This window comes from Oncorhynchus kisutch, linkage group LG15 (assembly GCF_002021735.2).
Source record: "Oncorhynchus kisutch isolate 150728-3 linkage group LG15, Okis_V2, whole genome shotgun sequence".
In the NCBI taxonomy this organism is placed as follows: domain Eukaryota; kingdom Metazoa; phylum Chordata; class Actinopteri; order Salmoniformes; family Salmonidae; genus Oncorhynchus; species Oncorhynchus kisutch.
Window position 1 is genome coordinate 92,703,690 of NC_034188.2, and position 25,725 is coordinate 92,729,414.

At 47.0% G+C, this 25,725-nt stretch overlaps 1 protein-coding gene across 1 annotated transcript in view; it reads left to right on the plus strand.

Moving 5' to 3' along the window:
- The window catches only part of LOC116353726 (rho GTPase-activating protein 42-like), a 58,106-nt gene extending 38,508 nt beyond the window's left edge, over positions 1 to 19,598 (plus strand). The window contains exons 3-4 of the mRNA XM_031791461.1: positions 19,335 to 19,533; positions 19,589 to 19,598. Coding sequence (XP_031647321.1) covers positions 19,335 to 19,533; positions 19,589 to 19,598 — 209 coding nt within the window. The remainder of the gene's footprint in view (positions 1 to 19,334; positions 19,534 to 19,588) is intronic.
- Positions 19,599 to 25,725: the final 6,127 nt, after the last annotated feature.

Below are 25,725 nucleotides of genomic sequence, written 5' to 3' on the forward strand. Positions count from 1 at the left end.
AGCTGCTGCCTTGGCAGGAACTAATGGGGATCCATAATAAACCCCAGGAAGAGTAGCTGCTGCCTTGGCAGGAACTAATGGGGATCCATAATAAACCCCAGGAAGAGTAGCTGCTGCCTTGGCAGGAACTAATGGGGATCCATAATAAACCCCAGGAAGAGTAGCTGCTGCCTTGGCAGGAACTAATGGGGATCCATAATAAACCCCAGGAATAGTAGCAGCTGCCTTGACAGGAACTAATGGGGATCCATAATAAACCCCAGGAAGAGTAGCTGCTGCCTTGGCAGGAACTAATGGGGATCCATAATAAACCCCAGGAAGAGTAGCTGCTGCCTTGGCAGGAACTAATGGGGATCCATAATAAACCCCAGGAAGAGTAGCTGCTGCCTTGACAGGAACTAATGGGGATCCATAATAAACCCCAGGAAGAGTAGCTGCTGCCTTGGCAGGAACTAATGGGGATCCTTAATAAACCCCAGGAAGAGTAGCTGCTGCCTTGGCAGGAACTAATGGGGATCCATAGTAAACCCCAGGAATAGTAGCAGCTGCCTTGACAGGAACTAATGGGGATCCATAGTAAACCCCAGGAAGAGTAGCTGCTGCCTTGGCAGGAACTAATGGGGATCCTTAATAAACCCCAGGAAGAGTAGCTGCTGCCTTGGCAGGAACTAATGGGGATCCTTAATAAACCCCAGGAAGAGTAGCTGCTGCCTTGGCAGGAACTAATGGGGATCCATAATAAACCCCAGGAATAGTAGCAGCTGCCTTGACAGGAACTAATGGGGATCCATAATAAACCCCAGGAAGAGTAGCTGCTGCCTTGGCAGGAACTAATGGGGATCCATAATAAACCCCAGGAAGAGTAGCTGCTGCCTTGGCAGGAACTAATGGGGATCCATAATAAACCCCAGGAAGAGTAGCTGCTGCCTTGGCAGGAACTAATGGGGATCCTTAATAAACCCCAGGAAGAGTAGCTGCTGCCTTGGCAGGAACTAATGGGGATCCATAATAAACCCCAGGAATAGTAGCAGCTGCCTTGACAGGAACTAATGGGGATCCATAATAAACCCCAGGAAGAGTAGCTGCTGCCTTGGCAGGAACTAATGGGGATCCATAATAAACCCCAGGAAGAGTAGCTGCTGCCTTGGCAGGAACTAATGGGGATCCATAATAACCCCAGGAAGAGTAGCTGCTGCCTTGACAGGAACTAATGGGGATCCATAATAAACCCCAGGAAGAGTAGCTGCTGCCTTGGCAGGAACTAATGGGGATCCTTAATAAACCCCAGGAAGAGTAGCTGCTGCCTTGGCAGGAACTAATGGGGATCCATAATAAACCCCAGGAATAGTAGCAGCTGCCTTGGCAGGAACTAATGGTGATCCTTAATAAACCCCAGGAAGAGTAGCTGCTGCCTTGGCAGGAACTAATGGGGATCCTTAATAAACCCCAGGAAGAGTAGCTGCTGCTTTGGCAGGAACTAATGGGGATCCTTAATAAACTCCAGGAATAGTAGCTGCTGCCTTGGCAGGAACTGCTTTTTGCTATTTTAAGTAAAAATGTTTGTTATATTAAATGAAGTGCTCTATAATATAGACAACAAGCTGCCATTCCCCCTGGTGATTTATGGCTGATTTAAGATTACATCCACAACCCTGTTACAGTCAACCCTGTTACTTTCATAGGGTTAGGGTTAGGCACTATAACACTATAGTAATTGTTTTATTTAACCTCATGAGATGGGGACCAGATGTTTTTTATGAAGTTCAACATGTGCGCTCTTTATGATAGAATGTTTTAATTAGGTGAAATCAAAAGTTTATTTTGACCAAGTTTCACTTCGCAAATGGTGGACCGACCATAACAATCCCCCCCTCTTCTCCTCTCTCTCTCTCTCTCTCTCTTTCTCTCTTCCTTCCCCTCTCTCTCTCCCTGCTCTCTCTGTCTCTTCTCTTCCCCTGTTTCTCCTCCCCCCTATCTCTCTCTCTCACCCCTCTCCCCTGTTTCTCCTCCCCCCTATCTCTCTCTCTCCCCCTCTCCCCCCTGTTTCTCCCCCCCTATCTCTCTCTCTCTCTCCCCCCTCTCCCCTGTTTCTCCCCCCCATCTCTCTCTCTCTCTCCCCCCTCTCCCCCTGTTTCTCCTCCCCCCTATCTCTCTCTCTCTCCCCCCCTCTCCCCCTGTTTCTCCTCCCCCCTATCTCTCTCTCTCTCCCCCCTCTCCCCCTGTTTCTCCTCCCCCTATCTCTCTCTCTCTCTCTCTCCCCCCTCTCCCCCTGTTTCTCCTCCCCCCTATCTCTCTATCTCTCCCCCCTCTCCCTCTGTTTCTCCTCCCCCCTATCTCTCTCTCTCTCTCCCCCCTCTCCCCCTGTTTCTCCTCCCCCCTATCTCTCTATCTCTCCCCCCTCTCCCTCTGTTTCTCTTCCCCCCTATCTCTCTCTCTCTCTCCCCCCTCTCCCTCTGTTTCTCCTCCCCCCTATCTCTCTCTCTCTCCCCTCTCCCTCTGTTTCTCCTCCCCCTATCTCTCTCTCTCTCTCCCCCCTCTCTCGTCTCTCTCTTCCCCTGTTTTCTCCTCCCCCCTATCTCTCTCTCCCCCCCTCTCTCTGTCTCTCTCTCCATCTGTTTCTCCTCCCCCCTATCTCTCTCTCTCTCTCCCCCCTCTCCATCTGTTTCTCCTCCCCCCTATCTCTCTCTCTCCCCCCTCTCCCTCTGTTCTCCTCCCCCTATCTCTCTCTCTCCCCCCTCTCCCTCTGTTTCTCCTCCCCCCTAGCTCTCTCTCTCCCCCCTCTCCATCTGTTTCTCCTCCCCCCTATCTCTCTCTCTCTCTCTCTCTCTCTCTCTCTCCTCTCCCCCCTCTCTCCTGTTTCTCCTCCCCCTATCTCTCTCTGTCTCTCTCTCCCTCTGTTTCTCCTCCCCTATCTCTCTCTCTCTCCCCCCTCCCTCTGTTTCTCCTCCCCCCTATCTCTCTCTCTCTCCCCCTCTCCATCTGTTTCTCCTCCCCCTATCGCTCTCTCTCTCCCCCTCTCCTCTGTTTCTCCTCCCCCCATCTCTCTCTCCCCCCTCTCTCTGTCTCTCCTCCCCCCTATCTCTCTCTCTCTCCCCCCTCTCCATCTGTTTCTCCTCCCCCTATCTCTCTCTCTCCCCCCTCTCCCTCTGTTTCTCCTCCCCCTATCTCTCTCTCTCTCCCCCCTCTCCCTCTGTTTCTCCTCCCCCCTATCTCTCTCTCCCCCCCTCTCTCTGTCTCTCTCTTCCTCTGTTTCTCCTCCCCCCTATCTCTCTCTCTCCCCCCTCTCCCTCTGTCTCTCCTCCCCCCTATCTCTCTCTCCCCCTCTCTCTGTCTCTCTCTTCCCTCTGTTTTCTCCTCCCCCCTATCTCTCTCTCTCCCCTCTCTCTGTCTCTCTCTCCCTCGGTTTCTCCTCCCCCTATCTCTCTCTCCCCCCCCTCTCTCCTGTCTCTCTCTCCCTCTGTTTCTCCTCCCCCCTATCTCTCTCTCTCTCCCCCCTCTCCCTCTGTTTCTCCTCCCCATCTCTCTCTCCCCCCTCTCCCCTGTCTCTCCTCCCCCTATCTCTCTCCTCTCTCCCCCCTCTCCATCTGTTTCTCCTCCCCCTATCTTCTCTCTCTCTCCCCCTCTCCCTCTGTTTCTCCTCCCCCTATCTCTCCTCTCTCTCTCCCCCCCCTCTCCCTCTGTTTTCTCCTCCCCCTATCTCTCTCTCCCCCCTCTCTCTGTCTCTCTCTTCCTCTGTTTCTCCTCCCCCCTATCTCTCTCTCTCTCCCCCTCTCCCTCTGTCCTCTCCTCCCCCCTATCTCTCTCTCCCCTCTCTCGTCTCTCTCTCCCTCTGTTTCCTCCCCCCTATCTCTCTCTCTCTCCCCCTCTCCATCTGTTTCCTCCCCCTATCTCCTCTCTCTCCCCCCTCTCCCTCTGTTTCTCCTCCCCCATCTCTCTCCTCCCCCTCTCTTGTCTCTCCTCCCCCCTTCTCTCTCTCTCTCCCCCCTTCCATCTGTTTCTCCTCCCCTATCTCTCTCTCTCCCCCCTCTCCTCTGTTTCTCCTCCCCCTATCTCTCTCTCTCTCTCCCCCCTCTCCCTCTGTTTCTCCTCCCCCCTATCTCTCTCTCCCCCTCTCTCTGTCTCCTCTTCCTCTGTTCTCCTCCCCCTATCTCTCTCTCCTCCCCTCTCCCTCTGTTTCTCCTCCCCTATCTCTCTCTCTCCTCCCCCTCTCTCTGTCTCTCTCTTCCCCTGTTTTCTCCTCCCCCCTATCTCTCTCTCCCCCCTCTCTCTGTCTTCTCTCTCCATCTGTTTCTCCTCCCCCCTATCTCTCTCTCTCTCTCCCCTCTCATCTGTTTCTCCTCCCCCCTATCTCTCTCTCCTCCCCCCTCTCCCTCTGTTTCTCCTCCCCCCTATCTCTCTCTCTCCCCCTCTCCCTCTGTTTCTCCTCCCCCTATCTCTCTCTCTCCCCCCTCTCCATCTGTTCTCCTCCCCCCTATCTCTCTCTCTCTCTCTCTCTCTCTCCCCCCTCTCTCTGTTTCTCCTCCCCCTATCTCTCTCTGTCTCTCTCTCCCTCTGTTCTCCTCCCCTATCTCTCTCTCCTCCCCCCTCCCTCTGTTCTCCTCCCCCTATCTCTCTCTCTCTCTCCCCCCTCTCCATCTGTTTCTCCTCCCCTATCTCTCTCTCTCTCCCCCCTCTCCCTCTGTTTCTCCTCCCCCATCTCTCTCTCCCACCCTCTCTCTGTCTCTCCTCCCCCCCTATCTCTCCTCTCTCCCCCCTCTCCATCTGTTTTCTTCCTCCCCCTATCTCTCTCTCTCTCCCCCTCTCCCTCTGTTCTCCTCCCCCCTATCTCTCTCTCTCTCTCCCCCCCTCTCCCTCTGTTTCTCCTCCCCCTATCTCTCTCTCCCCCCTCTCTCTGTCTCTCTCTTCCTCTGTTTCTCCTCCCCCCTATCTCTCTCTCTCCCCCCTCTCCCTCTGTCTCTCCTCCCCCCTATCTCTCTCTCCCCCCTCTCTCTGTCTCTCTCTCCCTCTGTTTCTCCTCCCCCCTATCTCTCTCTCTCCCCTCTCTCTGTCTCTCTCTCCCTCGGTTTCTCCTCCCCCCTATCTCTCTCTCCCCCCTCTCTCTCTCTCTCTCTCTCTCTCTCTCTCTCTCCCCCCTCTCCCTCTGTTTCTCCTCCCCCATCTCTCTCTCCCCCCTCTCTCTGTCTCTCCTCCCCCCTATCTCTCTCTCTCTCCCCCCTCTCCATCTGTTTCTCCTCCCCCTATCTCTCTCTCTCTCCCCCCTCTCCCTCTGTTTCTCCTCCCCCCTATCTCTCTCTCTCTCTCTCCCCCCTCTCCCTCTGTTTCTCCTCCCCCCTATCTCTCTCTCCCCCCTCTCTCTGTCTCTCTCTTCCTCTGTTTCTCCTCCCCCCTATCTCTCTCTCTCTCCCCCTCTCCCTCTGTCTCTCCTCCCCCCTATCTCTCTCTCCCCCCTCTCTCTGTCTCTCTCTCCCTCTGTTTCTCCTCCCCCCTATCTCTCTCTCTCCCCTCTCTGTCTCTCTCTCCCTCTGTTTCTCCTCCCCCCTATCTCTCTCCCCCCTCTCTCTGTCTCTCTCTCCCTCTGTTTCTCCTCCCCCCTATCTCTCTCTCTCTCCCCCCTCTCCCTCTGTCTCTCCTCCCCCCTCTCCCTCTGTTTCTCCTCCCCCCTATCTCTCTCTCTCTCCCCCCCTCTCCCTCTGTTTCTCCTCCCCCCTATCTCTCTCAATTAAATTTAATTCAAAGGGCTTTAGTTGTATGGGAAACGTATGTTTACATTGCCAAAGCAAATGGAATAGACAATCAACAAATGGGAAATAAACAAGGGAAGCATTAGTAAACATTACACTCAAATTTATTTTCAAAGAATATAAACATTTGAAATGTTATATTATTGGCTATGTACAGCGTTGTAACAATGATGCAAGTAGTTGAAGTATGAAAGGAAAATTAAATTAACAGATAAATATAGGTTGTATTTAAAATGGTGTTTGTGCTTCACTGGTTTCCCTTTTCTCATGGCAACGGACATCTTGCTGCGGTGATGGTACACTCCGGTATTTCACCTAACAGATATGGGAGTTCATCAATGTTTGATTTGTTTTCAAATGTTTTCGTGGGTCTGTGTGATCTGAGGGAAATATGTGTCTCTAATGTGGTCATACATTTGGCAGTGCAGTTCAGTTTCCACCTCATTTTGTGGGCAGTGTGCACATCTGCCTATGGCTATCAGGCATCAAGGTAAGATCCAGATGCAGACTGTCGCAGTAACAACAGGGGCAGGCAAAGAGAGGTCAGGTGGGCGGGTACAGGGTCAGGCAGAGAGGTCAAGGCAGGGGTCGAACATCCAGGGTAAGGACGGCAGGCTCAGGGTCAGGCAGAGAGGTCAGGTGGGCGGGTACAGGGTCAGGCAGAGAGGTCAGGTGGGCGGGTACAGGGTCAGGCAGAGAGGTCAGGTGGGCGGGTACAGGGTCAGGACAGGCAGAGGTGGATGAGAAAAGAGAGGCTGGGAAACAAAAGGAGCTGACAGGAACACGCTGGTTAGAATGGTATGGAACGAACAAGACGAACTGGCAACAAACAGACGTGATAATGGCGACCTCTCTCAATAGCAGGGCTATGCACACTACATCTGTACATAGTCAACTTTTTTCGTACCTTTGGGCCAGTCACAGTGGCCAGGTATTCTGTGTACTCTCTGTTTAGGGACAGATAGTGTTCCAATGTGCGCTTTTTGGTTACAGTGTGTCAAATAGTTATCTTTTTGTTTTCACGTGATTTGGTTGGGTCTCAATTAGAGGTCGGCCGATTATGATTTTTCAACGCCGATACCGATGAATTTTTGTTGTTGTTGTAATAATGACAATTACAACAATACTGAATTAACACTTATTTTAACTTAATATAATACATCAATAAAATCAATTTGCCTCAAATAAATAATGAAACATGTTACATTTGGTTTAAATAATGCGAAAACAAAGTGTTGGAGAAGAAAGTAAAAGTGCAATATGTGCTATGTAAGAAAGCTAACGTTTAAGTTTCTTGCTCAGAACATGAGAACATATGAAAGCTGGTGGTTCCTTTTAACATGAGTCTTCAATATTCCCAGGTAAGAAGTTTTAGGTTGTAGTTATTATAGGACTATTTCTCTCTATACCATTTGTATTTCATTAACCTTTGACTATTGGATGTTCTTATAGGCACTTTAGTATTGCCAGTGTAACAGTATAGCTTCCGTCCCTCTAGTTAGCGCGCGCTAACTAGCTAGCCATTTCACTTCGATTACACCAGCCTCATCTCGGGAGTTGATAGGCTTGAAGTCATAAACAGCGCAATGCTTGACGCACAACGAAGAGCTGCTGGCAAAATTCACGAAAGTGCTGTTTGAATGAATGTGGATGCACCTGCTTCTGCCTACCACCGCTCAGTCAGATACTTAGATACTTGTGTGCTTGTATACTCAGTCAGATTATATGCAACGCAGGACACGCTAGATAATATCTAGTAATATCATCAACCATGTGTAGTTAACTAGTGATTATGATTGATTGTTTGTTATAAGATAAGTTTAATGCTAGCTAGCAACTTACCTTGGCTTACTGCATTCGCGTAACAGTCTCCTTGTGGAGTGCAACGAGAGAGAGGCAGGTCGTTTTTGCGTTGGACTAGTTAAATGTAAGGTTGCAAGATTGACAAGGTGAAAATCTGTCGTTCTGCCCCTGAACAAGGCAGTTAACCCACCGTTCCTAGGCCGTCATTGAAAATAATAATGTGTTCTTAACTGACTTGCCTAGTTAAATAAAGGTAAAAAAATATATTTCTATATATATTTTTTATCGGCAAGTCGGCGCCCAAAAAATACCGATTTCCGATTGTTATGAAAACTTGAAATCGGCCCTAATTAATCGCCATTCCGATTAATCGGACGACCTCTAGTCTCTATGTGTTGCTGTCCTGGGGCTCTGTGGGGTCTGTTTGTGTTTGTGAACAGAGCCCCAGGACCAGCTTGCTTAGGGGACTTTTCTCCAGGTTCATATCTCTGTAGGTGATGTCTTTGTTATGGAAGGTTTGGGAATCACTTCCTTTTAGGTGGTTGTAGAATTTAACGTCTCTTTTTCTGGATTTTGATCATTAGTGGGTATCGGGCTAATTGTTTGTTTGTGTTGTACACTAAGTATATTTTTTGTAGAATTCTGCATGCACAGTCTCAATTGGGTGTTTGTCCCATTTTGTAATTTCTTGGTTGGTGAGCGGACCATAAAGAGCAATGGGTTCTATAACTGATTAAAGTATTTTTAGCCAGATCCTAATTGGGATGTTGAGTTTTATGTTCCCTTTGATGGCATAGAACGCCCTTCTTGCCTTGTCTCTCAGTTTGTTCACACCCTTGTAGAAGTTATCTGTGGTGTTGATGTTTAGGCTGAGGTATGTATAGTTTTTTGTCTGCTCTAGGGCAACAGTTTCTAGAATGTGTTGTCCTGGTGACTAGATCTTGTTTGGAACACCATTATTTTAGTCTTACTGAGATTTACTGTCAGGGCCCAGGTCTGACAGAATCTGTGCAGAAGATCTAGGTGCTGCTGTAGGCCCTCCTTGGTCGGGGACAGAAGCACCAGATCATCGGCGAACAGTAGACATTTGACTTCACATTCTAGCAGGATGAGGGTGGTTGCTGCAGACTGTTCTTGTACCCTCGCCAATTCTGTGATATATATGTTGAAGAGGGTGGGGTTTATGCTGCGTCCCTGCCTCACCTCACGTCCCTTTGGGAAGAAATGTGTGTGTTTTATGCCAATTTTAACTGCACACTTGTTGTTTTTGCACCAGCTTGTGACTTGACAAATTGAGAAGGATTGGAGACCCACAGCACGGTGATGACAAAGTGTGTTTCAAAAATAGTAAAAGAGTAATTATTTTAACCTAAAGCATTTAATAAATACATTTATAGTACAATATTATGGGAATGAGAGGGATACTTACAGTGTAAGAGAGCAGCTGCCGATAAGAATGTGGTGATTGGCAGAGTCGAAAGCCTTGGCCAGTTCGATGAAGACGGCTGCACAGTACTCTCTTTTATCGATAGCGGTTATGATATTGTTTAGGACCTTCTGCGTGGCTGTATACATCTGGCCCTTCGTTGGATACTGTGTTAACAAACCTTCAAACGAGCTTCAATGGCATACAACACTCCTTCCGTGGCCTCCAACTGCTAGTAAAACTAAATGCATGCTCTTCAAATGATTGCTGCCCGTACCTGCCTGCCCACCCGATTAGCTTCACTACTTTGTACAGTTCTGACTTAGAATATGTGGACAACTCCAAATACCTAGGTGTCTGATTAGACTGTAAACTCTCCTTCCAGACTCACATTAAGCATCTCCAATCCAACATTAAATCTAGAATTGGCTTCCTATTTCGCAACAAAGCATCCTTCACTCATGCTGCCAAACATACCATCGTAAAACTGACGGTCCTACCGATCCTTGACTTCGGCCATGTCATTTACAAAATAGCCTCCAACAGTAAACTGGATGTAGTCTATCACAGTGCCATTTGTTTTGTCACCAAAGCCCCATATACTACCCACCACTGCAACCTGTGTGCTCTCGTTGGCTGGCCCTCACTACATATTTTGTTGCCAAACCCACTGGCTCCAGGTTATCTACAAGTCTTTTCTCAGTAAAGGCCTGCCTTATCTCAGCTCACTGGTCACCATAGCAACACCCACCCGTAGCGCGAGCTCCAGCAGGTATATTGCACTGGTCACCCCCAAAGCCAACACTTCCTTTGGTCGCCTTTCCTTCCAGTTCTCTGCTGCCAATGACTAGAACGAATAGCAAAAAATCTCTGAATCTGGAGACCCATACCTCCCTCTCTAACTTTAAGCATCAGCTGTCAGAGCAGCTTGCCGATTACTGTACCTGTACACAGCCCATCTGTAAATGGCCCACACAACTACCTCATCCCCATATTGTTATTTATCTTCTCACATCATCATCTGCACATCTATTCACTTCAGTGTTAATGATAAATTGTAATTATTTCACCTCTATGGCCTATTTATTGCCTTACCTCCCTAATCTTCTACATTTGCACACACTGTACATAGATTTTTCTATTGTGTTATTGACTGTATGTTTGGTTATTCCATGTGTTGTTGTTTTTGTCGCACTGCTTTGCTTTATCTTGGCCAGGTTGCAGTTGTAAATGAGATCTTGTTCTCAACTGGCCAGCCTGGTTAAATAAAGGGTTAGGGTTATATATATAAATACCTGGGTAAATAAATAAATAAACCTTTTTTAAAAGCTGTGTCTCATGTGCTCATCCACTGGCACATTAATTGCTGATTCTATGTTTTGTAATTTATCATGTGAATGTTTTTGCTGTTTGCTCTTTGTTATATGGCTGAAAGAGGTTGGAGGTTTTCCATACGTCTCTATTTTGGAAAGATGGCTCTTTGTGCTGTTGTTTGTTTAGTGTGTTCCAATTTTCCCAGAAGTGATTTGATTCAATGGAATCTTCAATCACATTGAGCTGTTTTCTGTCATACTGTTCCCTCATTTTCCGTAGTGTATTTCTGTATTGTTTTAGTGATTCACCACAGTGAAGGCTCAGGTTTTCTGTTTCTCTGTGTTTTTGGTTGGATAGTCTTCTCAGTTTCTGTTAAGTTTTTACATTCTCTATCAAACCATTTCTCATTGTTGTTAGTCATTTTAGGTTTTCTGCCAGAATTAAAATTTGACATGTTAGCTGATAGATCAAATATACTGTTTAGGCTTCCTACTGCTAAGTTTACATCTTCACTATTGCATGAAAATATGTTGTCCAGGACATTGTCTAAAAGGGATTTGCTGTTGGCCAATTGTTTTTTGGTTTCTACACTAACCATGCAGTTGTCATACCAGGCGGTGATGTAATCAGTCAGGATGCTCTCGATGGTGCAGCTGTATAACTTTTTGAGGATCTGGGGAACTAATCTTTTTAATTTGAACTAATCGTCTCTTGAGGTGGATAATATTTTGTTGTGCCCTCTTCATGACAGTCTTGGTGTGTTTGGATCGTTGGTGATGTCGACACCAAGGAACTTGATACTCTCAACCCCTACAGGCCCCGCTTTTTCCTGTAGTCCACAATCAGCTCTTTAGTCTTGCTCACATTGAGGGAGGGGTTGTTGTCCTGGCACCACACTGCCAGTTCTCTGACCTCCTCTCTATAGGCTGTCTTGTCATTGTTTGTGATCAGGCCTACCACTGTTGTGTCATCAGCAAACTTATTGATGGTGTTGGAGTCGTGTTTGGCCACATAGTCGTGGGTGAACAGGGAGTACAGGAGGGGACTGAGCACGCACCCCTGAGGAGCTCCAGTGTTGAGGATCAGCGTGGCAGATGTGTTGTTTTCTACCCTTACCACCTGGGGGCGGCCCGTCAGGAAGTCCAGAATCCAGTTGCAGAGGGAGGTGTTTAGTCCCAGGGTCCTTAGCTTAGTGATGAACTTCGTGGGCACTATGGTGTCGAACACTGAGCTGTAGTCAATGAACAGCATTTTCACATAGCTGTTCCTTTTGTCCAGGTGGGAAAGGGCAGTGTGGAGTGCGATTGAGATTCTGTCATCTGTGAACCTGCTGAGGCGGGATGCGAATTGGAGTGGGTCTAGGGTATCCGGGAGGATGCTGTTGATGTGAGCCATAACCAGCCTTTCAAAGCACTTCATGACAACAGACGTGAGTGCTACAGGGCGGTAAGGATTTAGGAAGGTTACCTTCACTTCCTTGGGCACAGGGACTATGGTGGTTTGCTTAAAACATGTAGGTGTTACAGACTCGGTCAGGGAGAGGTTGAAAATGTCAGTGAAGACACTTGACAGTGCTCTGACTACATGTCCTGTTAATCCTTCTGGCCCCGCGGTTTTGTGAATGTTGACCTGTTTAAAGGTCTTGCTCACATCGTCTACAGAGAGCGTTATCACACAGTCATCCAGAACAGCTGGTGCTCTCGTGCATGCTTCAGTGTTGCTTGCCTCGAAGCCAGCATATAAGGCATTTAGCTCGTCTGGTAGGCTTGCGTCACTGGGCAGCTCGCGTCTGGGTTTCCCTTTGTAGTCTGTAATAGTCAATGCCACATCCGTCAGAGCTTAATCCTGTATTGATGCTTTGCTTGTTTGATGGTTCATCTGAGGGCATAGCGGGATTTCTTATAGGCGTTGTTGTTCACGTTGTCGTGGTTGTGTCTATGGGAGCTTATGGGGAGGGAATGCTGTCACCTCCAGGTAGGTGTTTGTCTCCCTTTGTGCTGAAGGTGTCAGGTTTTCTCATCTCCCCCCCCTCTCTCTCTGTTGTCTCTCTCTGTTCTCTCTCTCTTCCTCTCTCTCTCTCTCCTTCTCTGTTCTCTCTCTCTCCTTCTCTGTTCTCTCTCTCTTCTCTCCTTCTCTATCTTCTCTCTCTGTTGTCTCTCTCTCTCTGTTCTCTCTCTGTTCTCTCTCTCTCTCTCTGTCTCTCTCTCTCTCTCTCTCTCTCTCCATGACTCAGACCTATTGGTGGTTTTCTCCTCTGTTTCCCGGTCAAGCTGTAACCCTGGTTACCTCTCTCTGACTTCCATTTCCTCTCTTAAGCTTCTAATCTCCTCCCATCAGCGGCAGCATCACAAATTGCCCCCTATTTACCTATATGGGGCACTACTTTTGACTAGGGTCCATAGGGAACTACTGTATGCACAGCACTATATAGGTAATAAGTTGCCATTTGGGACAGGCAGGGTCTCCAGCTGAGAGGGCTGTGCTGCTGATGAGGTGATAAAGGCAGTCTTTAACAGGAACCTCCTGTACTGTAGTAGAGGTGTTACACTGTCTGGCATAGACTTATTGGAGAACAGACAGACAGACAGACAGACCATTAGTAACACGCTATACCATCATGGATTAAAATCCTGCAGCGCACGCAAGGTCACCCTGCTCAAGCCAGCGCATGTCCAGGCCCGTCTGAAGTTTGCCAATGACCATCTGGATGATCCAGAGGAGGAATGGGAGAAGGTCATGTGGTCTGATGAGACAACAATAGAGCTTTTTGGTCTAAACTCCACTCGCCGTGTTTGGAGGAAGAAGAAGGATGAGTACAACCCCAAGAACAATATCCCAACCGTGAAGCATGGAGGTGGAAACATCATTCTTTGGGGATGCTTTTCTGCAAAGGGGACAGGACGACTGCACCGTATTGAGGGGAGGATGGATGGGGCCATGTATCGCGAGATCTTGGCCAACAACCTCCTTCCCTCAGTAAGAGCATTGAAGATGGGTCGTGGCTGGGTCTTCCAGCATGACAATGACCCGAAACACACAGCCAGGGCAACTAAGGAGTGGCTCCGTAAGAAGCATCTCAAGGTCCTGGAGTGGCCTAGCCAGTCTCCAGACCTGAACCCAATAGAACATCTTTGGAGGGAGCTGAAAGTCCGTATTGCCCAGCGACAGCCCCGAAACCTGAAGGATCTGGAGAAGGTCTGTATGGAGGAGTGGGCCAAAATCCCTGCTGCAGTGTATGCAAACCTGGTCAAGAACTACAGGAAACGTATGATATCTGTAATTGCAAACAAAGGTTTCTGTACCAAATATTAAGTTCTGCTTTTCTGATGTATCAAATATTTGTGTCATGCAATAAAGTGCTAATTAATTACTTAAAAATCATACAATGTGATTTTCTGGATTTTTGTTTTAGATTCCGGCTTTGTAAGTAGGAAAATCTGCAAAATTGGCAGTGTATCAAATACTTGTTCTCCCCACTGTAGATAGATAGATAGATAGATAGATAGATAGATAGATAGATAGATAGATAGATAGATAGATAGATAGATAGATAGATAGATAGATAGATAGATAGATAGATAGATAGATAAACAGACAGACAGACAGACATAGCTTTGGAAATTTTAACATATGTTTCCCATGCCAACAATGCCCCTTGAATTGAGAGAGAGAGAGAGAGAGACGGCCTAGGAACGGTGGGTTAACTGCTTTGTTCAGGGGCAGACAGAAAGACAGAACGATAGACCTTGTCAGCTCAGGGGATCCAATCTTGCAACCTTACAGTTAACTCGTCCAACGCAATAATGACCTGCCTCTCTCTCGTTGCACTCCACAAGGAGACTGTTACGCAAATGCAGTAAGCCAAGGTAAGTTGCTAGCTAGCATTACACTTGTCTTATAAAAAACAATCAATCATAATCACTAGTTAACTACACATGGTTGATGATATTACTAGATATTATCTAGCGTGTCCTGCGTTGCATATAATCTGACTGAGCATACAAGTATCTAAGTATCTGACCGAGCGGTGGTAGGCAGAAGCAGGCGCGTAAACATTCATTCAAACAGCACTTTCGTGCGTTTTGCCAGCAGCTCTTCGTTGTGCGTCAAATATTGCGCTGTTTATGACTTCAAGCCTATCAACTCCCGAGATGAGGCTGGTGTAACCGAAGTGAAATGGCTAGCTAGTTAGCGCGCGCTAATAGCTTTTCAAACGTCACTCGCTCTGAGCCTTCTTGTAGTTGTTCCCCTTGCTCTGCATGGGTAACGCTGCTTCGATGGTGGCTGTTGTCGTTGTGTTGCTGGTTTGAGCCCAGGGAGGAGCGAGGAGAGGGACGGAAGCTATACTGTTACACTTTCAATACTAAAGTGCCTATAAGAACATCCAATAGTCAAAGGTTAATGAAATACAAATGGTATAGAGAGAAATGGTTCTATAATTCCTATAATAACTTCAACCTAAAACTTCTTACCTGGGAATATTGAAGTCTCATGTTAAAAGGAACCACCAGCTTTCATATGTTCTCATGTTCTGAGCAAGGAACTGAAACGTTAGCTTTCTTACATGGCACATATTGCACTAAATAGATTTTAAAAATCGTCCGATTAATCAGTATCTGCCTTTTTTGGTCCTCCTATAATCGGTATCGGTATCGGCGTTGAAAAATCATAATCGGTCGACCTCTATTCTGGATGATAGCCCATGCCAGGTTGTGTAGTTGTTGATAATCTTGTCTCTGTGCTGGCAAGCCGAGCAGCAGGGAACCTCTCTCTCTCAGACCCTGTTTAAATGGCTGGACCTAAACACAGGGCTGAGACAGAGGGCTGACCACCACAACAGCAGCCAGAACAGTCCGTGGACGCGTTCCAAATGGCACCCTATTCCCTTTGAAGTGCACTACTTCTGACCAGAGGCCAGGTTAAAAGATGTGCGCTATATAGGGAATAGGGTGTCATTTTGGACCCATACATGATCTGGAGCCGTATTTATTGAAGCTGTACGGCCATCGAACTACAGTCCACTGTCAGTTCAGACCGTTACAGACCGTTTAAGCTGGACGGTGAATGTTTCAGCCAGGGGGAAATCACTGTTACTACTGGTACTCTTACATGGGGTTTTTCAACAACTACAGTAGTATGGATCACCATAATGTTGCTATGCTACGTATGTCATAGACAGTGTATACAGTTATTAGACACGCTGAATGTATCTGTTCCAGTCTAGCCAGGGTTCAGCCATGGGAGAGTTCTGTTCCAGTCTAGCCAGGGTTCAGCCATGGGAGAGTTCTGTTACTGTAATGGGTCCAGTCTAGCCAGGGTTCAGCCATGGGAGAGTTCTGTTACTGTAACGGGTCCAGGGTTCAGCCATGGGAGAGTTCTGTTACTGTAACGGGTCCAGTCTAGCCAGGGTTCAACCATGGGAGAGTTCTGTTACTGTATCTGTTCCAGGGTTCAGCCATGGGAGAGTTCTGTTACTGTAACGGGTCCACTCTAGCCAGGGTTCAGCCATGGGAGTTCTGTTACTGTAACTGGTCCAGTCTAGCCAGGGTTCAGCCATGGGAGAGTTATGTTACTGTATCTGTTCCAGGGTTCAGCCATGGGAGAGTTCTGTTCCGGTCTAGCCAGGGTTCAGCCATGGGAGAGTTCTGTTACTGTAACGGGTCCAGTCTAGCCAGGGTTCAGCCATGGGAGAGTTCTGTTACTGTAACAGTTCTAGGGTTCAGCCATGGGAGAGTTCTGTTACTGTAATGGGTCCACTCTAGCCAGGGTTCAGCCATGGGAGTTCTGTTACTGTAACTGGTCCAGTCTAGCCAGGGTTCAGCCATGGGAGAGTTATGTTACTGTATCTGTTCCAGGGTTCAGCCATGGGAGAGTTCTGTTCCGGTCTAGCCAGGGTTCAGCCATGGGAGAGTTCTGTTACTGTAACGGGTCCAGTCTAGCCAGGGTTCAGCCATGGGAGAGTTCTGTTACTGTAACAGTTCTAGGGTTCAGCCATGGGAGAGTTATGTTACTGTAATGGGTCCACTCTAGCCAGGGTTCAACCATGGGAGAGTTCTGTTACTGTAATGGGTCCAGTCTAGCCAGGGTTCAACCATGGGAGAGTTATGTTACTGTAACAGGTCTAGGGTTCAGCCATGGGAGAGTTCTGTTACTGTAACAGGTCTAGGGTTCAGCCATGGGAGAGTTCTGTTACTGTAACGGGTCCAGTCTAGCCAGGGTTCAACCATGGGAGAGTTATGTTACTGTAACAGGTCTAGGGTTCAGCCATGGGAGAGTTCTGTTACTGTAACAGGTCTAGGGTTCAGCCATGGGAGAGTTCTGTTACTGTAATGGGTCCACTCTAGCCAGGGTTCAACCATGGGAGAGTTCTGTTACTGTAATGGGTCCACTCTAGCCAGGGTTCAGCCATGGGAGAGTTCTGTTACTGTAATGGGTCCACTCTAGCCAGGGTTCAACCATGGGAGAGTTCTGTTACTGTAATGGGTCCAGTCTAGCCAAGGTTCAGCCTTGGGAGAGTTCTGTTGGTACTGGTACTATATCATTCTAACCGTACTGTAGCGTTACTATAGCACACATGCAGTGCTGTGTGTATACAGTATTACACAAGCTGAATGTATTAACGTTGATACTGTATATACACTGTAGTAGGCCTGGAGTTTCTGGCCCTAGCCAGAGTTCAGACATTTTTTAAGTATACCGTATATCGGCAGGATGTTTCCACCATGGCCCTCCCTCACCATTTTTAGACAGGCTGAACACCTCAGTGTACCCTAGGCTTGAGTCAGGACCTGGAGGTTTTCCTGGCCATGTGATCAAGAAAACCTCTGTGCCCTACTGTATGTCATACAGAGAGTTGTCTTCTAGCGAGAAGAAGTGTAGAACCAGGTCACCATGTAATGTTATTGACTACGTTTGAAATGGCTAAACTGATCCTGGATCAGCTCTCCTACTGAGACACTGTCTAGAACCCAGTAGAACCCAGGGCCCTATGTTGTCATGCTTATTGAACCCAGGGCCCAATGTTGTCATGCTTATTGAACCCAGGGCCCTATGTTGTCATGCTTATTGAACCCAGGGCCCTATGTTGTCATGCTTATTGATCCCAGGGCCCTATGTTGTCATGCTTATTGAACCCAGGGCCCTATGTTGGCATGCTTATTGAACCCAGGGCCCTATGTTGTCATGCTTATTGAACCCAGGGCCCTATGTTGTCATGCTTATTGAACCCAGGGCCCTATGTTGTCATGCTTATTGAATCCAGGGCCCTATGTTGTCATGCTTATTGAACCCAGGACCCTATGTTGTCATGCTTATTGAACCCAGGGCCCTATGTTGTCATGCTTATTGAACCCAGGGCCCGATGTTGTCATGCTTATTGATCCCAGGGCCCTATGTTGTCATGCTTATTGAACCCAGGGCCCTATGTTGTCATGCTTATTGAACCCAGGGCCCTATGTTGTCATGCTTATTGAACCCAGGGCCCTATGTTGTCATGCTTATTGAATCCAGGGCCCTATGTTGTCATGCTTATTGAACCCAGGGCCCTATGTTGTCATGCTTATTGATCCCAGGACCCTATGTTGTCATGCTTATTGAACCCAGGGCCCTATGTTGTCATGCTTATTGAACCCAGGGCCCTATGTTGTCATGCTTATTGATCCCAGGGCCCTATGTTGTCATGCTTATTGAACGCAGGGCCCTATGTTGTCATGCTTATTGAACCCAGGGCCCTATGTTGTCATGCTTATTGAACCCAGGGCCCTATGCTGTCATGCTTATTGAACCCAGGGCCCTATGTTGTCATGCTTATTGAACCCAGGGCCCTATGTTGTCATGCTTATTGAACCCAGGGCCCTATGTTGTCATGCTTATTGAACCCAGGGCCCTATGTTGTCATGCTTATTGATCCCAGGGCCCTATGTTGTCATGCTTATTGATCCCAGGGCCCTATGTTGTCATGCTTATTGATCCCAGGGCCCTATGTTGTCATGCTTATTGATCCCAGGGCCCTATGTTGTCATGCTTATTGAACCCAGGGCCCTATGTTGTCATGCTTATTGAACCCAGGGCCCTATGTTGTCATGCTTATTGATCCCACGGCCCTATGTTGTCATGCTTATTGAACCCAGGGCCCTATGTTGTCATGCTTATTAGACCCAGGGCCCTATGTTGTCATGCTTATTAGACCCAGGGCCCTATGTTGTCATGCTTATTGAACCCAGGGCCCTATGTTGTCATGCTTATTAGACCCAGGGCCCTATGTTGTCATGCTTATTAGACCCAGGGCCCTATGTTGTCATGCTTATTGAACCCACGGCCCTATGTTGTCATGCTTATTAGACCCAGGGCCCTATGTTGTCATGCTTATTGAACCCAGGGCCCTATGTTGTCATGCTTATTGAACCCAGGGCCCTATGTTGTCATGCTTATTGAACCCAGGGCCCTATGTTGTCATGCTTATTAGACCCAGGGCCCTATGTTGTCATGCTTATTGAACCCAGGGCCCTATGTTGTCATGCTTATTGAACCCAGGGCCCTATGTTGTCATGCTTATTGAACCCAGGGCCCTATGTTGTCATGCTTATTGAACCCAGGGCCCTATGTTGTCATGCTTATTGATCCCAGGGCCCTATGTTGTCATGCTTATTGAACCCAGGGCCCTATGTTGTCATGCTTATTGAACCCAGGGCCCTATGTTGTCATGCTTATTGAACCCATACTTATGATTTAATCCATTGACTCCTGTAAACTCTGTTACATTAGTTTAACATACTCTGACCTGTAAACTCCATTACATTAGTTTAACATACTCTGACCTGTAAACTCCATTACATTAGTTTAACATACTCTGACCTGTAAACTCCATTACATTAGTTTAAGTACCTGACACTATAGATCAATGCATATTTACTTAATGGAACCGATATCGATCCCCTGCCACATTGATGTTTCCCACGTTCATTTGAACTTTAACTGTGTATATGACCTTTAACCCAGAAGTGATATTAGATAACAGATTAAAGAGATACTGTATGTTCTTTCTTTTCCAGCCCAGTCGTTCAAGGAGTTCTCCCAGCTACTGAACACAGTGGAAGAGGAGAGGAGACGCTTGGTAACAATTCTGTTATTTACTCTATTAATATCCTCTTTATGCATGAGAAAGTGGTCATCAACTTCATTGTTCCATTTTAATTTAGTACAGATTAGATCCGTCCTATCAGATATTGCAGCTGTAGGCCTATTACAGATGTCGGATCTTAATTTGATCACTCTTTTGTTGCGGAGAATTTTCTGTGTAAAGCAGGAAATGCTAACTTGTAGTGTACAACCACGACCACACTGCAGAGCCATGACTCTGGCGAGCAAGACTAGTGGAATACTGAGCCCTGAGCTCTGCTCACACTCAGGCTGGGCTGTGTCTGGCATGGGGCTCTGCTCACACTCAGGCTGGGCTGTGTCTTGCATGGGGCTCTGCTCACACTCAGGCTGGGCTGTGTCTTGCATGGGGCTCTGCTCACACTCAGGCTGGGCTGTGTCTGGCATGGGGCTCTGCTCACACTCAGGCTGGGCTGTGTCTGGCATGGGGCTCTGCTCACACTCAGGCTGGGCTGTGTCTTGCATGGGGCCCTGCTCACACTCAGGCTGGGCTGTGTCTGGCATGGGGCTCTGCTCACACTCAGGCTGGGCTGTGTCTTGCATGGGGCTCTGCTCACACTCAGCTTTTATATTGAATTGATGTCCACATTTATTGTCAATTCCAAATGTGATTGGATGGACCATGAAAATAGCATTGTGTTGAATGATATTGTACTAGGTCACAAAAAAGGCTACGACAATCCTGTATTAGACCTTATTGTAGCGTATGGTAAAATGTTGTATTGTGATCTGAGTAAAGGTTACAACAACCCTCTCACACACACCTCTGCTTAACTACATATTAAAGGGATCGTCTCAAAATAGACCACAGTAAATTATGTTTATAAATTGAGGAAACAGTCAATTGGTAGTTCATCTGTTTGACCAATAAACAGAATACGTAGATGTAGCCACGAAGAAGACCTGCTCTCTTCTGAGCCACGAAGAAGACCTGCTCTCTTCTGAGCCACGAAGAAGACATATTCTCTTCTGAGCCACGAAGAAGACCTGCTCTGTTCTGAGCCACGAAGAAGACATATTCTCTTCTGAGCCACGAAGAAGACATATTCTCTTCTGAGCCACGAAGAAGACATGTTCTCTTCTGAGCCACGAAGAAGACCTGCTCTCTTCTGAGCCACGAAGAAGACATATTCTCTTCTGAGCCACGAAGAAGACCTGCTCTCTTCTGAGCCACGAAGAAGACCTGCTCTCTTCTGAGCCACGAAGAAGACATATTCTCTTCTGAGCCACGAAGAAGACATGTTCTCTTCTGAGCCACGAAGAAGACATGTTCTCTTCTGAGCCACGAAGAAGACATATTCTCTTCTGAGCCACGAAGAAGACATGTTCTCTTCTGAGCCACGAAGAAGACATGTTCTCTTCTGAGCCACGAAGAAGACATGTTCTCTTCTGAGCCACGAAGAAGACATGTTCTCTTCTGAGCCACGAAGAAGACATATTCTCTTCTGAGCCACGAAGAAGACATATTCTCTTCTGAGCCACGAAGAAGACATATTCTCTTCTGAGCCACGAAGAAGACATATTCTCTTCTGAGCCACGAAGAAGACATATTCTCTTCTGAGCCACGAAGAAGACATATTCTCTTCTGAGCCACGAAGAAGACATATTCTCTTGTGAACTGGCTAACCCCACTGTTTAGGGCCTGTGACTGTCACCTTAGCCAACTCAATACTGACGTGTACCAAATTTCTCCCTATTCCCTTTATAGTGCACTACATTTTACCAGGGTCCATAGTGCACTATACTGGGGATAGGGTGCCATTAGGGAGGGTCTCAAAAGCTATATCATTATAGTCTGTAATTATTTCTCAAACAGGAAATGCCATCAGGGGATCGTATACCAATGATTTGTTTTGACAGTATGACAGGGGAATGATGTATGGGGCTTGAAAGGAAAGCTCAAAGAAACAGTGAGAATTGTTTTATTTATGTTAGTCTGTGGCTGAGTCCAAAATGGCACCACCTTCCCTATCCAGTGCACTACTTTAGACCAGGGCCTATAGTGCACTACTTTAGACCAGGGCCTATAGTGCACTACTTTAGACCAGGGCCTATAGGGGAATAGGGTGCTGTGGAACTGCATGTCCATGTCCCAGAGAAAGGAAAGAGGGCCCTGGACTGTTCAAAATAATAGCCTGTTTTCAGCAGTACATTTTACTCATACTGATAGGTAATGGATTTATCCGGGCAAGATAATCTATATACTGAACCAGAAATATAAACACAACATGCAACAATTTCATAGATTTGACTGACTTACAGTTTATATGAGAAAATCAGTCAATTGAAATGAATCCATTAGAAATTCACTATGGATTTCACATGACTGGGAATACAGAGGTGCTTCTGTTGGTGACAGATACCTTAAACAAAATGGGCCTCGCGATGGGCCTCAGGATCTCGTCACATTATTTTCGTGCATTCAAATTGCCATTGATAAAATGCAATTGTGTTCGTGGTCCGTAGCTTGTGCCTGCCCATACCATAACCCCACCGCCACCACAGGGCACTCTGTTCACAACGTTGACATCAACAAACCACTCGCCTACACGACGCCATGCACATGGTCTGCTGTTGTGAGGCCGGTTGGCCGTACTGTCATCTTTTTTATTTATTTAACTAGGCAAGACAGTTAGGAACAAATTTACAATGACGGCCTACCCCGGCCAAACTCGTACGACGCTGGGCCAATTGTGCACCGCCCTATGGGAGGAGAGGGGGAGGCCGTCATTGTAAATAAGAATTTGTTCTTGACTTGCCTAGTTAAATAAAGGTTCAATTAAGAAAAATACAACATTCTAGCTAGTACTGTAGTACTGTAGTGCTGTAGTGCTGTAGTGCTGTAGTACTGTAGTACTGTAGTGCTGTAGTGCTGTAGTACTGTAGTACTGTAGTACTGTAGTACTGTAGTACTGTAGTACTGTAGTACTGTAGTACGGTAGTACTGTAGTGCTGTAGTGCTGTAGTACTGTAGTACTGTAGTACTGTAGTACTGTAGTGCTGTAGTACTGTAGTACTGTAGTGCTGTAGTACTGTAGTACTGTAGTACTGTAGTGCTGTAGTACTGTAGTACTGTAGTACTGTAGTGCTGTAGTACTGTAGTACTGTAGTACTGTAGTGCTGTAGTACTGTAGTACTGTAGTACTGTAGTGCTGTAGTACTGTAGTACTGTAGTGCTGTAGTACTGTAGTGCTGTAGTGCTGTAGTACTGTAGTACTGTAGTGCTGTAGTGCTGTAGTACTGTAGTACTGTAGTACTGTAGTCCTGTAGTGCTGTAGTACTGTAGTACTGTAGTTACTGTAGTGCTGTAGTACTGTAGTACTGTAGTACTGTAGTGCTGTAGTGCTGTATTACTGTAGTACTTGTAGTGCTGTAGTGCTGTAGTGCTGTAGTACTGTAGTACTGTAGTGCTGTATTACTGTAGTACTGTAGTACTGTAGTACTGTACTGTAGTGCGTAGTACTGTGTACGTATGCTGTAGTACTGTAGTACTGTAGTGCTGTAGTACTGTAGTCTGTAGCTGTAGTACTGTAGTATGTAGTACTGTAGTACTGTAGTAGTGCTGTAGTACTGTAGTACTGTAGTACTGTAGTGCTGTAGTACTGTAGTACTGTAGTACTGTAGTACTGTAGTACTGTAGTGCTGTAGTACTGTAGTACTGTAGTGCTGTAGTACTGTAGTACTGTAGTACTGTAGTGCTGTAGTACTGTAGTACTGTAGTGCTGTAGTACTGTAGTACTGTAGTGCTGTAGTACTGTAGTACTGTAGTACTGTAGTGCTGTAGTACTGTAGTACTGTAGTACTGTAGTGCTGTAGTACTGTAGTGCTGTAGTGCTGTAGTACTGTAGTGCTGTAGTGCTGTAGTACTGTAGTACTGTAGTACTGTAGTGCTGTAGTGCTGTAGTACTGTAGTACTGTAGTACTGTAGTACTGTAGTGCTGTAGTACTGTAGTACTGTAGTGCTGTAGTGCTGTAGTACTGTAGTGCTGTAGTGCTGTAGTGCTGTAGTACTGTAGTACTGTAGTGCTGTAGTACTGTAGTGCTGTAGTACTGTAGTACTGTAGTGCTGTAGTACTGTAGTGCTGTAGTACTGTAGTACTGTAGTACTGTAGTGCTGTAGTACTGTAGTACTGTAGTGCTGTAGTACTGTAGTACTGTAGTACTGTAGTGCTGTAGTACTGTAGTACTGTAGTGCTGTAGTGCTGTAGTGCTGTAGTGCTGTAGTACTGTAGTACTGTAGTACTGTAGTGCTGTAGTACTGTAGTACTGTAGTACTGTAGTACTGTAGTGCTGTAGTACTGTAGTACTGTAGTACTGTAGTGCTGTAGTACTGTAGTACTGTAGTACTGTAGTGCTGTAGTACTGTAGTACTGTAGTGCTGTTGTACTGTAGTACTGTAGTACTGTAGTACTGTAGTGCTGTAGTACTGTAGTACTGTAGTACTGTAGTGCTGTAGTACTGTAGTACTGTAGTACTGTAGTGCTGTAGTACTGTAGTACTGTAGTACTGTAGTACTGTAGTGCTGTAGTACTGTAGTACTGTAGTACTGTAGTGCTGTTGTACTGTAGTACTGTAGTACTGTAGTGCTGTAGTACTGCAGTACTGTAGTGACACCTTTTGCACTGAGACGCAGTGCCTTAGACCGCTGCGCCACTCAGGAGCCCAATTCTCTAAAAGGATGTTGGATGCGGCTTATGGTAGAGAAATTAACAGTCAATTATTTGACAACAGCTCTGGTGGACATTTCTCCCCTGGCGTGACTGATAGGAACACAGAGGCCTTTGAGGAGAACAAGCTCTTTCTGTCTGTGGCCACTTGTTTCATTCATTAGACTTGTTGTAGACACTGCACAGCAGCTCAGCACAGAACAATTGGACAAACTCACAACAAAGAACAAAGGAGGTTTGCTGTGGAAATCTCTTATTCACTTTTATATCATTATATTTTAACACTAGAAAAGCCTGGCCTCGAGGGACCCCTCCCCCTCTGAGCCAATGACACATAAATACATTTCATATATGCTATTGCAAAAATTATAATTTGTTTGTGTTTGACATTAGTATACAAAAGAAAATGTATTTCAAAGAACACAATAGCATTTTCATTAGTTTATTAACCTGTAGTCTATAAATAAACACCATCACAAAGATCCTTCATTTTCCACTGTTTAACTTCTGAACCAATAGGAGGCCCTCCCTGCCTCGACATTGTTTAACATCTGAGCCAATAGGAGGCCCTCCCTGCCTCGACACTGTTTAACTTCTGAACCAATAGGACGCCCTCCCTGCCTCGACACTGTTTAACATCTGAACCAATAGGAAGCCCTCCCTGTCTCGACACTGTTTAACATCTGAACCAATAGGAGGCCCTCCCTGCCTCGACACTGTTTAACATCTGAAACAATAGGACGCCCTCCCTGCCCCGACACTGTTTAACATCTGAACCAATAGGAGGCCCTCCCTGCCTCGACACTGTTTAACATCTGAACCAATAGGAGGCCCTCCCTGCCCCGACACTGTTTAACATCTGAACCAATAGGAGGCCCTCCCTGCCTCGACACTGTTTAACATCTGAACCAATAGGAGGCCCTCCCTGCCCCGACACTGTTTAACATCTGAACCAATAGGACGCCCTCCCTGCCCCGACACTGTTTAACATCTGAACCAATAGGAGGCCCTCCCTGCCTCGACACTGTTTAACATCTGAACCAATAGGAGGCCCTCCCTGCCCCGACACTGTTTAACATCTGAACCAATAGGAGGCCCTCCCTGCCTCGACACTGTTTAACTTCTGAACCAATAGGAGGCCCTCCCTGCCTCGACACTGTTTAACTTCTGAACCAATAGGAGACCCTCCCTGCCTCGACCTGTAATATCCTCCACTGTTTACCTTCTGATCCCAGTGTCAGTCTAAATTAATGAAAAGGAGAGCAGTTCAAAAACGTTCCCCTCCCCCTCCTCTCTCTCCCTCCCCCTCCTCTCTCTCCCCGTCTCTCCCTCCCCCTCTCCTCCCTCTCCCCATCTCTCCCTCCCCCTCTCCTCCCTCTCCCCGTCTCTCCCTCCCCCTCTCCTCCCTCCATCTCTCTCCTCCCTCTCCCTCTAACTTCTGAACCAATAGGAGACCCTCCCTGCCTCGACCTGTAATATCCTCCACTGTTTACCTTCTGATCCCAGTGTCAGTCTAAATTAATGAAAAGGAGAGCAGTTCAAGAACGTGCCCCTCCCCCCTCTCTCTCCCCCTCCCCCTCCTCTCTCCCTCCCCCTCCTCTCTCTCCCTCCCCCTCCT